The following is a 13,335-nucleotide window of genomic DNA, read 5'->3' on the forward strand; positions in this document are numbered from 1 at the left end:
CGGAAGGTGTATGTGTGACGTAATTATCGTGGTCAGTTCATGTATTGTGGCATGACGATCCAACTATTACTATTGGGTTGGTTGAGAGACTTAAATGCCCTCTTCGCCGGCCTTGCAGACCTTGATTTCACGACCCCATTCCGACTTCATCACCTGGCTGGCTGTGAGGCGACGTTTAGGATTGGGATCAAGAATGGAATAAACAACATTTCTACACCGAGCCTGTTGGTTTGATGCTTGTTAGTAGTCTGTACTTCTAGATCAATATCAGGCAAAGAGGTAGCCTATAGTTTCACTTACCCGATGGAGACTCTCAATAGGGGCATAGCCCGCTTCTTCCCGGCGGCCCTCAAGGTAACGAGCGTAAAACTCATCATCGTCCTTCTTCGCTATGTGCCAAAGATGGCGACCTGTGCGCATGGCCATGTAAATGACACCACAAGCCCAAACATCTACAGCCCGGGCATCGAATTCCTTCTCGACGTATTCCTCAGGAGCAATATATGGGGCAGAGCCGCAAAGACCAGAGACCATGTGAGCATCTGTTTCCCAAGCCATCCGGAAACACTCGCCGTTACCAAAGTCCGTAATCTTGAGCGCTCCACTGGTAGTGAGTAGGAGATTCTCTGGCTTCAAATCGCGATGGGCGACTCCCATCTCATGGAGATAGTTGACACCACGCATGAGCTGCTTGAAAAAACAATCTGCTTCCTTGGTCTCGAGCTTGCCAGCTGCTAGGATCAAAGTATACAAATCGCCGCCGGCACAAAACTCCATGACTTCGCAGTAAACACCACGTTCGTCCTTTATCAAGTCCAAGGTGTCGATTACATTGGAATGGTGAAGGGACGACGAAATGCAAAACTCCGATGTCAACCGCTTGGAATATTTGCGCTCGCTCTCATCTTCGCGTTTGCAAAATTCCTTAACAGCGAATAATCGCTCCGACCCATTCTCAATGCGCTTGTGCGAAATGCGAACGATTCCAAAAGCACCTTTGCCGATGACTTCCTGACACTTTCCATACTTTTCCTCAAATGTTGCAGGCGTGCCATTGAGAATAGCTTTGCGCTCATTTGAGCTCTTCTTCTCGAGTTTCATATCAGCAAAGCCAGACATTAGAGACAGGTCGGCGTTGTTGTTATTGTTGTTTCCGTTGTGATCGTTATAGTGTTTTCCTAGCCAGTTCTTCCACATGTTGCTCAGCTTTTCTTGTCTTACACTGCTTTTCAGATGGTGGCTATGATGGCTGTGACCAGGGGCTTCAGGCTCGGGGTCGAGATAGAATCGGGGCATGTTCTTCTTGATCTCCAGTGTGCTCTTGCGAGAAGGAGGGCCCATTGATCCCGTACCGACAGGCGTATTCGGGGTGCGAGGCGCACTGGAAGGATTTGACGTCGGTTGAGATGCGGCCGAGGTGGTGAAACTAGAGCCTCTAGGGCGCGCGTTGTCGTTGTGCGAGCGGGTGGAACTATCGCGAGCGGAGAACATGCGAGAAAGGAGTTTAATACCGCCGGAGACAGGCTTGACGGGTTCCTCGGGGCCATTGTCGGGGGACGTAGTGTGGGGCGACTTCTTGGGATGGTCGATGCTTTTTATCGATGACGCCCGAGAGCTAAGCGGTGAGTCCTTGGGGGACATGGTAGAAGGCATTTGTGACGTGCTTCAAATGCCTGGGGTTCGTCGCAAGATTTATTCGTTAAGCCGTAAGGTACAAGGGACAAGCGATTGAATGTGGGTATTCTGAATGGACTGGTATAAAATAATCAAGGTCTGATGAGCCTTGACAGTCGCAAAACAAAAAATAGAAACCCCCAAGAGTGTAGCCGAAGGTGCGTTGGCTAATGTATGAGGTGTGAAGCCACAAGTCACAGGAGATCGAGCGGAGGGTGAAACTGACTATTAAGCAATTAGTTCAAGTGATCTTTCGATTATTCCAGCAAATCAAGCAGAATGTCAAGTCTTGTACAGTGAGCACAATAGTTGCAGCGGGCAGACCAAATGGTGGTTTGTTGCTTTTCAAAATCTGCTGTCACGGGAACCGGTAAAGCAGTAAGAGAAAGCTTCTGACGTCAAGAACGTAACAAGCTGTCTGGATTAAGACAAATTGTGGGTGGCAGTGTGTGGGAAATGCAATTCAATCAGAACAGCACACATACAGGAAACGGGAGATATATAACGCAGGAAATTCGTGATAGTAATAAGCGAGAGGAAGTTCTTCAGGCGAGTGGAAAAGTGCGCAACTTGCAGGAGAATCAACCAAAGTTGAAAAGGGAGCAAGAAAGATGCAAGCCAGTGAGCAAAAGCGCTCGGTAGCCAGGTGCCCTAGAAGGACAGAAGCGGCTGTCGAAGGTTAAGAGATGGCGAAGCTGGTCAGGTCTGGTGTCTGGTGGTCAGTCAGTAACACTGAGAAAAAAAAAGAAAGGCAATGCTCAGTGGGCTCTGGATGGGAGATGAGCTTTAAGTAGAACACACAAAATAGCCTATGTACGCTAGGCTAGGCTCGCCCCTTGACGCAAAAGCAAAGTTTTTAATCCGGCTTTTTTTCTGTATTTTTTTTCTTACCTTCCTTTGGGTTGGCTGGGGCCCTAGATCGACTTGGCCTTAGTGCCTTTGACTGTCCTCCCAGGTCTCTTGTTCCCAAAAAGAAAAAAAAAACAGTTGAGTTGGACAATAAAAATAATGGAGAATTCCCGGCACCAACGCCGAGGGGTGTGGGTATGCTGCAAGAAAATTGGGTTAAGTCAGGTTGAGAGAAGACAAGGCAAATAGCCCACTAAAACTGAGTCGTCGTAGTGCCAATTCGCCGAGAAAAGGGTGGGAGAGCAGAACAAAGTATAAAACGGTGCTGGGTTCCGCCTGCGTTTGGTTGGCTGGATGAACTTGACGAGGAACTTGTCGTGAGGAAAAGGATCTGAGTCTGCACCAGCACCAGGCCAGAAATTCGGGGCCGAGTGTGGATGGTTGAGAGGCGGGTGGGATTACTGGTGTCCGGCACCAAGATGACCAAGCAGAAGATGGCGATGTATGATAACTCTTTAATGTATGAATGGAAATGCTATGCTAAAGATGGGCGAGATGACAATGAACGAGAAACAGAGTCGCTGGATTTGAGGGGCAGAAGGCAAGCGATATAAGAGGTACCCTAAATGGCTAAAGAAAAAAAGACGCTGTAAAGGTTTTAGGTTGGTTGAAAGAAGGCGAAGGCGATGAATGGCATAAACAAAGCAGGCAATGGCGGGATGCCTTTGAAGATCGACGATGATGATGAAGCAAGCAGAGAAAGAAAGGAAAAGAAAAAGCAAAAAGAAAGAAAATGACAGGTTGACTCGGCGAGCGAAAGGAAAAGGAAGGTTCAAAGAAAACAGCAGGAGCTTCGGGTTATGAAGCTACCACGGACGAGACGAGAAGGCGCCACCATTTAGGGCAAGAGTGCCGCCTTCGAGAAAGCAGTTGCCTATATTACATTCTACATAACTACAAGTAGTACAAGTAACTAGTCAACTACCACTTAGTTGCCTCAAACTTCAGACTTCGGACTTCAAACTTCAAACTTCAAACTTTGTCCACTTCAACTCCTCGTTGCGTCTACTGGTCCACTGTCTCTCAGCCCAGCGGCACCAGGGCGCTGTGCTTGAGTGAAGCTTGATTATTGTGTTGTTCTTTGATAATATTTTGCTATTTTCCTCTCCTCTTCACAATGCGAATGTAGTGGCCAATGCCAGGAGAAAATAGGAGTCCAGCAGGGCTGACCTTGTGTATGCAGCACCGACTTGGGGCCGATTGCCCCCGGCTGTACTTCTCCGCCTAAGCAACCCTGACAGCATCAGCCCAAGGCTGGTCAGTAGGAGTATGTAGAGACAGAAGCAAAGGCTCCTCCATCCAGTTGGCTTTCTAAGCCTGGGCCACTGTGCCACAGCTCCCCATTGCCTATTATTTCTTTCGTGCACATGAAACGGATCTGGCACCAAAAAAAGACCAGCTTGGCCAACAAGAGTAAAATGGAATGGAAGAAACGTAAGACCTGCTGAGCTATGTAGGTTTAGGCTTGGTAGCTCCGTCTCCAAATCCCTGAAGCAGATCCCCTGACAACAGGCGTGTTTCGGCTGTTATTGTCCAAGGCTGGCCCAAGTGAGAAAGAAACAAGAGTCTAGTTAGCATAACCAACTAGCCATGGAACAGAAAATAAAAGAATTCCACCTGTCTGCTGTCTGTCTGTATACCGGGGTGTTAGTAACGGGTCCATAAGAACAAATGCATGCAAGTCTTGTAGTATAATAGTTACAGGCTTTAGCTTCCCATCCTATGTGAGCTTGGGCTTTCCGATGGACCGCCAGCGGGGGTATAGGATGAAAATAGAATTGGAAAATGTGGTGTAGATCGTGCACATGACGTACGTGCACTAGAAGCAGAACACAAAACAGGCATAGAAAACAGTGACTACGAAAGGTTTTGGGGGACAACAAGAAAAAAAAGGTACCTGGGCAATATGACTTGGGAGGTTTTGATATAGGAGGATGCATGGAGACATCATGAAGAAGCTAGTCCAGAAGCAAAGGACAATAAGCCCAAGCCATTCTTTCTCGGTGTCTTTTTTGTTCCCCTACAATATTCCTTTTTATTTGCTTCCTAGTGGCACTTGTAGGAAAAAGGGTGGGAAAGCCATCCCAAAGCCGCCGATGCAGACGCCAAAGAAGCGCCCACCAAGCCAGGCGGCGGCTTGAGAGCAACACCATCCGCGACGCCGCCGCCGCCGTCGGAGCTTGCGTCTGGGCTGCTAGTTGGCCCTTCACGCATGATGCATGTGTTCTTGTTGTTGCTTGCGTCACGGCATCATCACCACACCACCCACGTACTCGGCCTGACACTGTTATAAGCTTTGGCCTATATATGCGTATATACATACATACAATGGCGGCTATACGATGTTGTATCAAATATGGCACTCAGACGACGGCTTCTCCTAGTGGCTATAAAACAGCGTTTTCCCATTGTATGTATGTACATACAGATCGGTGCTGAAACGGCCATGGAAGCATGGTTGGCGGCTGATGGCTATGACGTATCTCAGGATCGCAGGGGTTGTATTTGTATACAGAGCAGCATTGCGATATGGCTATCCGAGTATCAGCGGGCAAAGCCGAGTTATCCCTGTTTCCTAGTCCTGAGTCTATTCGACCAGTCTTCGACATTATTGCCAAGCCCAACTACGGTTGATCATGGAAGATGGCCTGGGGGAGAGCAGTGTAGTTTATGCAAGATGTTAGAGGTTAGTGTAGGGCAGCATGGGACTAGGGTTCTAGGGTCTGGAAATACCAGTAGAAGCTACCCTATTTTACAATAGTTCACAAATATCAAGTAGCTATACAAGTATGTAGTTGGAACAGCAGGGTTCAATACCTCAAAGATACTTGGCTTCCTCGGAAGGATCACGTCAAATAGTATGTAGCTTGATGTAGTGCCGAGAACCATTTCTAGGGTTTGCAAAGTCTCCCTGACATGTGTGAAGAGTGAACCAGGAAATTTTCGAGCCAGCCCTAAGTCGTCTCGTCTCGAGGTGTCAGCAAGCTGCATAGCAGTTTTTCATTGACTAGTTAGTTGACTAATTCATTTTTCTTTCTTTGATATCATATCATCCTCTTGTAGTTCTCCCACGGCCCATCAAAACACGCGTCCATCTGCCGGACCACGGAGCAACTGAGAAAAGAAGCAAATTTTTTTTTCTTGATCACAAGGAAGTTGGCCACACCACACATGATTTACAGCAGGGCCCCTGGTGCGGTGGTGCGTGGGTGCGGCGATAAAATGGGAGATAAAATAAACCACGTTTTCCCCAGCTACTGAGGAAAGAATCGTGACAAAGACTTGAGCACAGAACGACAGACATCCTCGTCGTTTCTGCAGACTCATTATCGACAGATGGAATTTTGGTGCGCCACAAGAACAAGAACAGGTGTCTATATACATTGTACATCGTGACCTGGTTATGTAACTATATTTTGCCCAAACGTACATCTGGTAACTACCGTCGGCACACACACACACACATCAGGGTCTGGCCTGAGAAGCCAAGCGGCCCACAATTCAATGGCCCACAGCTGGTCCGGTGCCCTACCGCCCCACCGTTCGCAGCCATCGTGGCCGCCTCTGCCCTAAGGGTTATTATTCAGTTATTTGAAGGCTTCTTCTAGATTGCGGAACTCCATGCCTGTCTAGGATTGGCAGCTGACAGGGTCTTTCTTTTTTGTCTTCTGTCTTTCTGCTGCCCCCACACACACCAGCACTACGCTGGCTTCACTTTTCACTTTTGCCAACTTGCTGAATCGAATGTTACGCAGCGTGTTTTCTCGTCTCGGATGCTTGTCGTGGGTTGCCTCCCACTGCAGACACCATCGGCAAAACCAACTCCGATATGCATCAGCCTAGGCTTATACTAGCTACTCGGAAATGTACAGCTACATATGTATGTACATACACACACTACACACATACATGTTTGTACTTGCACAGCAGGAATAAAGTTTGTCCTTCTTTAGTCTTGGCTACAACAAGCGAAGTCTTGGTCTGCTCTAACTCCTCTGAAATGTACCTGAAATGTACAAGTGTCGGGAACGAGCCATTCGGCAACCCAGCTCCCTTCTTCCGCTGTCGCCAGCTGCCGGCACCTCTGACGGTCCTACTGCCAACTGGCAACACAGCCCACGCACCTCGGGACTTGTCAAGTTGGTGACATTGAAGATTGCGACTTGCCAGAGGAGGTCGGACCTCGATTCACATGCATATGCTCGCGCATGTTCTTCTGCTTGAATCCTCCAGAAACCCAATCAAATACTGGTTTCCCTTCCTCATCTGGTTGGCTGAGTTGGAGGAAGTCCTCTGCCGCCTCTCCGCATGCCTGGCTGTCTCTTATTACCGCCGCCCGCTTGGCTCTTGGCTAGCCTGCAAAGATGTCTGTTCCTACTGGAATACATCACACCCATCCCCCTATCAGTAGGTTGTAAATGTCCCCCTAGCTAGTAGGCCCTCGTAATGGACGTATGTATGTACATGTAGCCAATATCCTGTCTCTAGGTCTGAATCTGTACTGTTTGAAGCCCGTTTTGGAGGTGTTGTGCATCCGTTGATTGACACACTTGCTTATTACTTGTTGTACTTGTACACAGTACATGGCTTCGCAGCTGTGGGATCTTGGAAAATCCATGTCCAAGATACATACATGCGAGATTTATCTTGAACAGCGTACATACATGTGTACAAACTGACTAACTCTTCCATGTTCACGTGTACCACTCTTCTGGTCGAGACTATCCAAGACGAGCGGTTTCTTAATCCTCATGGTATGTAGTTAGTCTGACTGTGAGCGGCAAAGAATGCGGAGTCTGAATCATACACACATATGTATGTTCGTCCACTCCGCCATTGTCTTCTCCATGAACAGTTGAGCCGGCCGATTATCTAGTCTATCCCGCTGGGCGGCCTCCCGGAGAGTTTTAGTGAGGATAGATAGATAGATACATGCAAGGAGGGGAAAGGCCAGGCGGAGGAAGAGAGGAGAAGGGACCAGAGGAAACGCTCACTGATGCTCCTACGCCCTAGCTTGCATCCAACAAGTTCTTCTTGCCAGAGGGGCTGGACTCCGTCTTTCGTGGAAGTGAACATCTGGGCTCGGAAAGTCCCACTCAACCAACGGTGACCACAAGCACAAGCACAGGCACAAGCACAAGCAGACAGTACACACAGTCGCAGGAACATGCTGCATGCTACCTGCTGTTATCTGTTGCTACATGTACGCACACACCACATATGGCATACAGAATATAGCACACGAGAGCTACAATTGCAACTATCCTAATCATACTCACCGTCATAACGAATATATCTTGAGCCAAGTACATAGTTATCAACATGCTAAAGTCTCCTGTTTGTAGGTACGTATGGAGACACACCATCTGCAGAATCGGGGAGGGAGGGGAGAGTTGGTCTTTATATACACCCGCTTGATAGGGGCTTGTCCGACAATGAGAACTAGGAAGAAGTGCACAGGGATCTCAACCGAAGCTCGGAAAGCCTGCTGTCGTTGCCACAGTATTTGTTTAGATGATAAACCCATAGACTCAAATAGGTATGCATCCATCTCTATGTGCCTGGTACAAGTCGTACCTGTCTCTTGACCAGCCCTGCTTCGCCTCATCCGATCATGCTGCTTGGCCGTCGTCTCTCTTTTAGGCTTAAACTCGACCCGCTCGTAGGACCTGGATTGGAACATCCGAACCAACCGCCATATTCCAACATCGCGATCGTCAATGAGACCCAGGGAAGTCCATGGGTAGCGCCTTTGTATAGTTTAAGCCATGCCTGTGCGACATTTTGGGGGTTGGCTAGAATGGGCGCAGAAAAGAGGAGCTCTCGATAATAACCCTTGAAACATCCATAACCCTGTCCACGTCTCTTCCATGCTTCCATCAGGATGATGCAACGAGCAGGTCGATCGATGCTGCCTTCAAAGACTCATCGAGATGATATGGATGCATTGGTCGTATATATGCAGTTTTATAGGCGTACGTACATCTGGACACGGACATTCAGAGATACTACAGGACATTCCATTTGCACTATTGCCAGCCGCGCTCTGAGAAGAGCAGAGAAACAGATATCAGCAGCACTTGTGTCCCCAAACAGTCGCACAAAAGGCCTCTCCCGATTACCCAATCTGATCGTACAAACCAAATGTAAGACCCTCGGCTGCTCTCCAAGGCATATGCCAAGAGTGGTGGCCACAAGAGCAAACCCTCTGAAAGTCATAACCATTTTGTTCATGTGAAGGATCGTTCAGTTATGGCTATGCTATGTCCCTCACCACCAGCGAAAAGAGTCCTACAGGCCACTGAATAAGCGGTGAGCATGTGATATGTCACCCTCCAATGGATAGAAAAATCCCCCCCCCCCCTAAAGTCACCACCGCCGTTACGACCGAGACTCTGAGGACATGAGAACTGAGGTCTGGGAGAATGCAGCCAAGGACACTTTGACCATGTGGAAAAAAAGCATCAACCACATCAACAACCTGATGGACAGGGCGCAACAGCCAGCCGCCACGGGTTCTATATCGGTCCATGCTGAAGTAATGTACTTTTTCGGTATCCACTCCATGCAGAAGATACTGCTAGCACAGGTACATACATACATATATGCGTGGGATAAGACCGCTAATATCGAGGCGGAAAACTAGAGTGTCATGATTCCACCTTACCCCCTTCTACTGTACCCGTACCCCCCTCCAGCTAACCATCATACTTGTTGCACGCCTTGTCGACAGGAAGTGGCCAGAAAATCAGGTAGTCGCGCGCAGTAAGCTCGTTTTGAGCTCCAGATATGCATCTTTAGGGCGACCTACATGCTGACCAGCTCGGCGCTGGCTTGCAGCTTAATACTCTTTTTCGTCGCCGTGCTACTGAGTCTTTACCCTCCTTGGCTTCCTCCATCTTCCCTCCCTTTGTTTACACCCGCACATGTATGTACTATTGGCAAGTATCTATGCAGTAACGCTAAACCTTTTCACGGCCCATGCATGAAAATATACATGACTAGTTATACCAGCCATATACATACATGCATGCATTTGGTGTCGTACACATATCATCATCAATGGTATTGCCATTTTTGTTACCAGGTCGCACAACATTAGACCGTGTAAATGCGTGGCGTTCAAACTTGAACTTTTTTTTAGATTTTTTTTTTCTTTTCTTTTCATGCTGAAAACCCGGTCGCACATAGAACGCTAAGGTGGTTGATGTCCCTGTCGAGGAGAGACAATGTGTACTGCCGGAACACGGAAGACGGCAAGGCGCCTTTCTTGAGGCTCAACGGACCTGTCATTGAAGGAGAAGGCTCGCGCCTTGCGTCTTAGGTAACTATTCGTTGTGTTAAAGCCCCCTTTCCTTTTTTTCATTCAAAGAATGAATGGCTGGTTAATACAAGGGTGAAACAACCCAAAAGTCTGGTGTGAGGTATGTGGTGCCAAGAAAAGGCACATCACATCAGGGTCCAGACGTGGCTTGCATCTCTCTCCAATGGACTGTCCGATGGACACTTCTAAGGAGAATTTCCAACATCATAGTCTTGCTGTTGCTTTAATGCCACTGTTTAATAGTTCAGTGTACTTTTGAAGACAGAGTTTGCGGGACACGTTCCAAGGGCTAACAATGTTGTTGAGCTCCGGCCACGCTCTCTGAAATTTCAATGTATGAGCACCATATCCATCTCCAGGGAGACGCAGGGTGCAGTATTCCCGCCAAACAAACAAGAAAGTCGCCCAAACTTTATTCTCCGATTGCCAAAGCCATGTAGTACCTAATCCGTTAAGGACTTGAGGTTCAACCAGCCCCGAAAATGGACCCACATTACGGCACCAACGCCCCGAAAGTGGCGGTTCTAAGCGGAAGGAGCGCCATATCCACTTTTAGCCTCACTGAAAAAAGAGACTTGGCCGGGTCAAAGTCACGAAATACACAGGGCGCCAATAGTTTCTACAACGTAGTCGAAACAGCGTCTTAGATAAAACTCTTGTAAAGCAAAACATTATCAAATCCATAGGGTAAATCCTGAGTACCTCCCATGTAAGGTGGGCCCCGTGACCGAGCCGTCTTCTCTTTTTATCCCGCATTCTGCATGTCTTCTGCTATCTCCCCAAAGCCCGAGTCGACCCTTAACGCCAGCATGGTCTCACACAGATCATCGGCGCCTTCTCGGCCCTTGGATCTGGTGGGCTTTGGCGGGTCGTTGAGCAACCGAGGTTGGAAGAAATTGCCCTTTTCTGCCTTTGGAGAATCAAAAAAAGAAAAGCTGACGGTGGTTGGTGATTCAGCAACATAGTTGTTGTTTGTATCGTCTTTAGGGACGTGGTACTGGGAACCAGTGCCAATGCCCAGATATCTGACAAAAGGGACCGGGGTTTCATCACCTTCATTGCGTGGATGAGGGGATAGTAGGGACAGGCCGCCACTACCCCCATAGCCTAGGTCTTCTTCGACCGGGAGATCCAGGAAGCTGGGTCTTTTGTTGACCTTGTAACGCTGTCGCCTTTTAGCCAGCTCCGCAGCGAGTTGGGCATTAGACTGTGAGATATTGGCCTGTGTAGCTGGCGATAGAACCTCGGCAGCAGAGTCATCTTGCAAAGCTTTGCGTCTCGCGACTCTGCTTTTGAGCTTAGATAAAACCTTCATCTACAAATGAAACCAACGTTAGACAGTTTATGCTAAAATCGAGGCCATGTTGAGCATAAGATACTTACCACTGTGAAGATATTGGTTGTCCTGCGGGTTAAGGCGCGACTCAGTTCCAGTTCGTTAGGTACTTCGATAAACTCAGCACAGTTTTCTTCCTCTGGTAATAGAGGATCGATGCCTGACATGGTAACCCACGAGTGATTCTGGAATATGCAAAAGCGTTAGTGTCAAGGGGAGAAACAAAGAGTCATGAGGCTAGGCCTACCCGCAGTTCTGGCATCTTGATGCGCTTGAGAGGGTCTTTTTCTAGAATGCGGTCCATCAGGTCCACGAATTCGAGGCTTTCGTTTTCTGGCAGCACATGCGGTTGTGTACAAATATTATCATACATCTCCAAAATATGCTCGCCCTCTTCAAACGGAATCTTGCCGTAGCGGAAGCAGTACAAGGTGACGCCCATGGCCCAGATGTCAACTGCCTTGCCTGCCACATCGCCGTGTTGAGCGCGACAGAGCTCGGGAGCCATAAAGGCCGGGGACCCAGCGTCCTTTGAGATTTTCATGTCGCCCTTGCGGACATCGGTGAACATTTGCGAAACGCCAAAGTCGGAGATCTTCAACACATCGTCTTCAGAGAGCAAAAGGTTGTCTGGCTTGATGTCGCGGTGGATTATGCACTGCGAGTGGAGATACTCGATTCCTAGAATCAAATCACGAAAGTAGTGTCTGGCTTTCTCTTCCTCGAGTGGCGTGGCTCTCTTGTTTTCATCAAACTTTTGCACGACGCCACGATGGCACATTTCCAACACCATGTACAATGAATCTTCCTCTGGATCATCGAGGACTTCAATCAGTTGAACCAAGTTTTCATGGTGGAGCTTCTTCATGACGGCCACTTCCTGGCGGATGAGAAACAATGGATCACCAGCATCAGGTGCATCGAAATCCATTACCGAGACACGGGGGCTCACAGGGGGTCGACGTGGTCTGGAGCCAGGCCCGGAAAATCTGCTAGGGCCCCGGGCACGCAGGAGCTGAGACTGGACCCGGCGGCGCAGACGGGACTTGGAAAACTCTTTTACAGCCTGAATGGGGTGGACGTCAGTTGGTTTCATGGACAGAGCCAAATGCTAGACATCTTACATATTCATTGCCCTCAGCGTCTGTGCCCACGCGCACCTCTCCATACGAGCCGTGGCCAATCTCGCGGCTGAGACGGTATTGGTTCACGCGGTGGTACAAAACGCAATTCTCTGAGCGTGCATTGAGGGTTTCCTACAGCGAGAGGTCAGTGCCATGACAACGGTTATACTAGAAGGCCAATAAATGCCGTGGTATATTCACCTTGACAGTCGTACGCGCAGATGGTGTCCGTCGATGATGCCGCATGGGGCTGTGGTAACCGCTAGGTGTACCAGGGCCAGGCGAAAGCATTGAGTACTCGCTTAGAGTACGTTTATGATATCTAATACACAACAGACACACGCAAACACGGGTTCGGGGCCCAGTATTAACATACAAGCGGCAAACACAGCCAAACAAAGGGGCCACTTACGACGCATTGGCTTTCTGGGGGTCTATAGTCGTACCCAGCAAGGGCGCGGTATCGGAGCGCAAAACTTGCGGCTCCGGAGAAAACGCCGGCAGCAGGCTCGGCGGGGTTGCGGGTCGCGCACTATTCTCTTGGCCAGCGCCCGGGCCGTGGCTGGCAGATGCCAACGGGAACACGTTGGGCGATGCGGGCGTATCAGCCAACTTGGCCTGGAGGATCGGGGGTGTTGGTATTGGCATTATAGCAGTGCGACGGACTTCACATGAAGGTTGGAGTCGCGACTGGAAGTGAAAAAGAAGATGGGTAGAGCCTGAAACGGCAGAAGCACCAGGAGAAACAAAGATGGCCAGTCAGTCAGTCATTGGGCTTTGTTAGCGAGTCTGACAGTGGTGGCGACCTTCTGTAACTCTGCTGGGTCAGGGAGATGGTTCAGGTGAGGGGCGAAGATCAGGCCTAAAGTGGACAAGGTAGCGCAAAAAACAAAGCAAAACTGAGATGAGGTGCGCGGGCTGGCGAGGGGCAGCACAAGCGACAGGCTCGACAGGTTTCTTGTTTTATT

At 49.0% G+C, this 13,335-nt stretch overlaps 2 protein-coding genes across 2 annotated transcripts; both read right to left on the reverse strand.

Moving 5' to 3' along the window:
• Positions 1-90: 90 nt before the first annotated feature.
• BROUX77_000618 (uncharacterized protein) lies at positions 91-1,641 on the reverse strand (the record flags this gene model as incomplete). The annotated part of the gene is made up of 2 exons (XM_073751131.1): positions 91-222; positions 301-1,641. The coding sequence occupies 2 exons, from the start codon at positions 1,639-1,641 to the stop codon at positions 91-93; spliced, it is 1,473 nt and encodes a 490-aa protein (XP_073608855.1).
• A 9,011-nt stretch (positions 1,642-10,652) lies between these two features.
• On the reverse strand, positions 10,653-13,015 carry BROUX77_000619 (uncharacterized protein; the record flags this gene model as incomplete). The annotated part of the gene is made up of 6 exons (XM_073751142.1): positions 10,653-11,222; positions 11,291-11,428; positions 11,491-12,309; positions 12,368-12,499; positions 12,569-12,689; positions 12,780-13,015. The coding sequence occupies 6 exons, from the start codon at positions 13,013-13,015 to the stop codon at positions 10,653-10,655; spliced, it is 2,016 nt and encodes a 671-aa protein (XP_073608856.1).
• Between the last annotated feature and the right edge of the window lie 320 nt (positions 13,016-13,335).

The sequence above is a fragment of the Berkeleyomyces rouxiae genome, assembly GCF_048999995.1.
Source record: "Berkeleyomyces rouxiae strain 22BRR77 chromosome Unknown BrBRR77_ptg000001l, whole genome shotgun sequence".
NCBI classification, from domain to species: Eukaryota; Fungi; Ascomycota; class Sordariomycetes; order Microascales; family Ceratocystidaceae; genus Berkeleyomyces; species Berkeleyomyces rouxiae.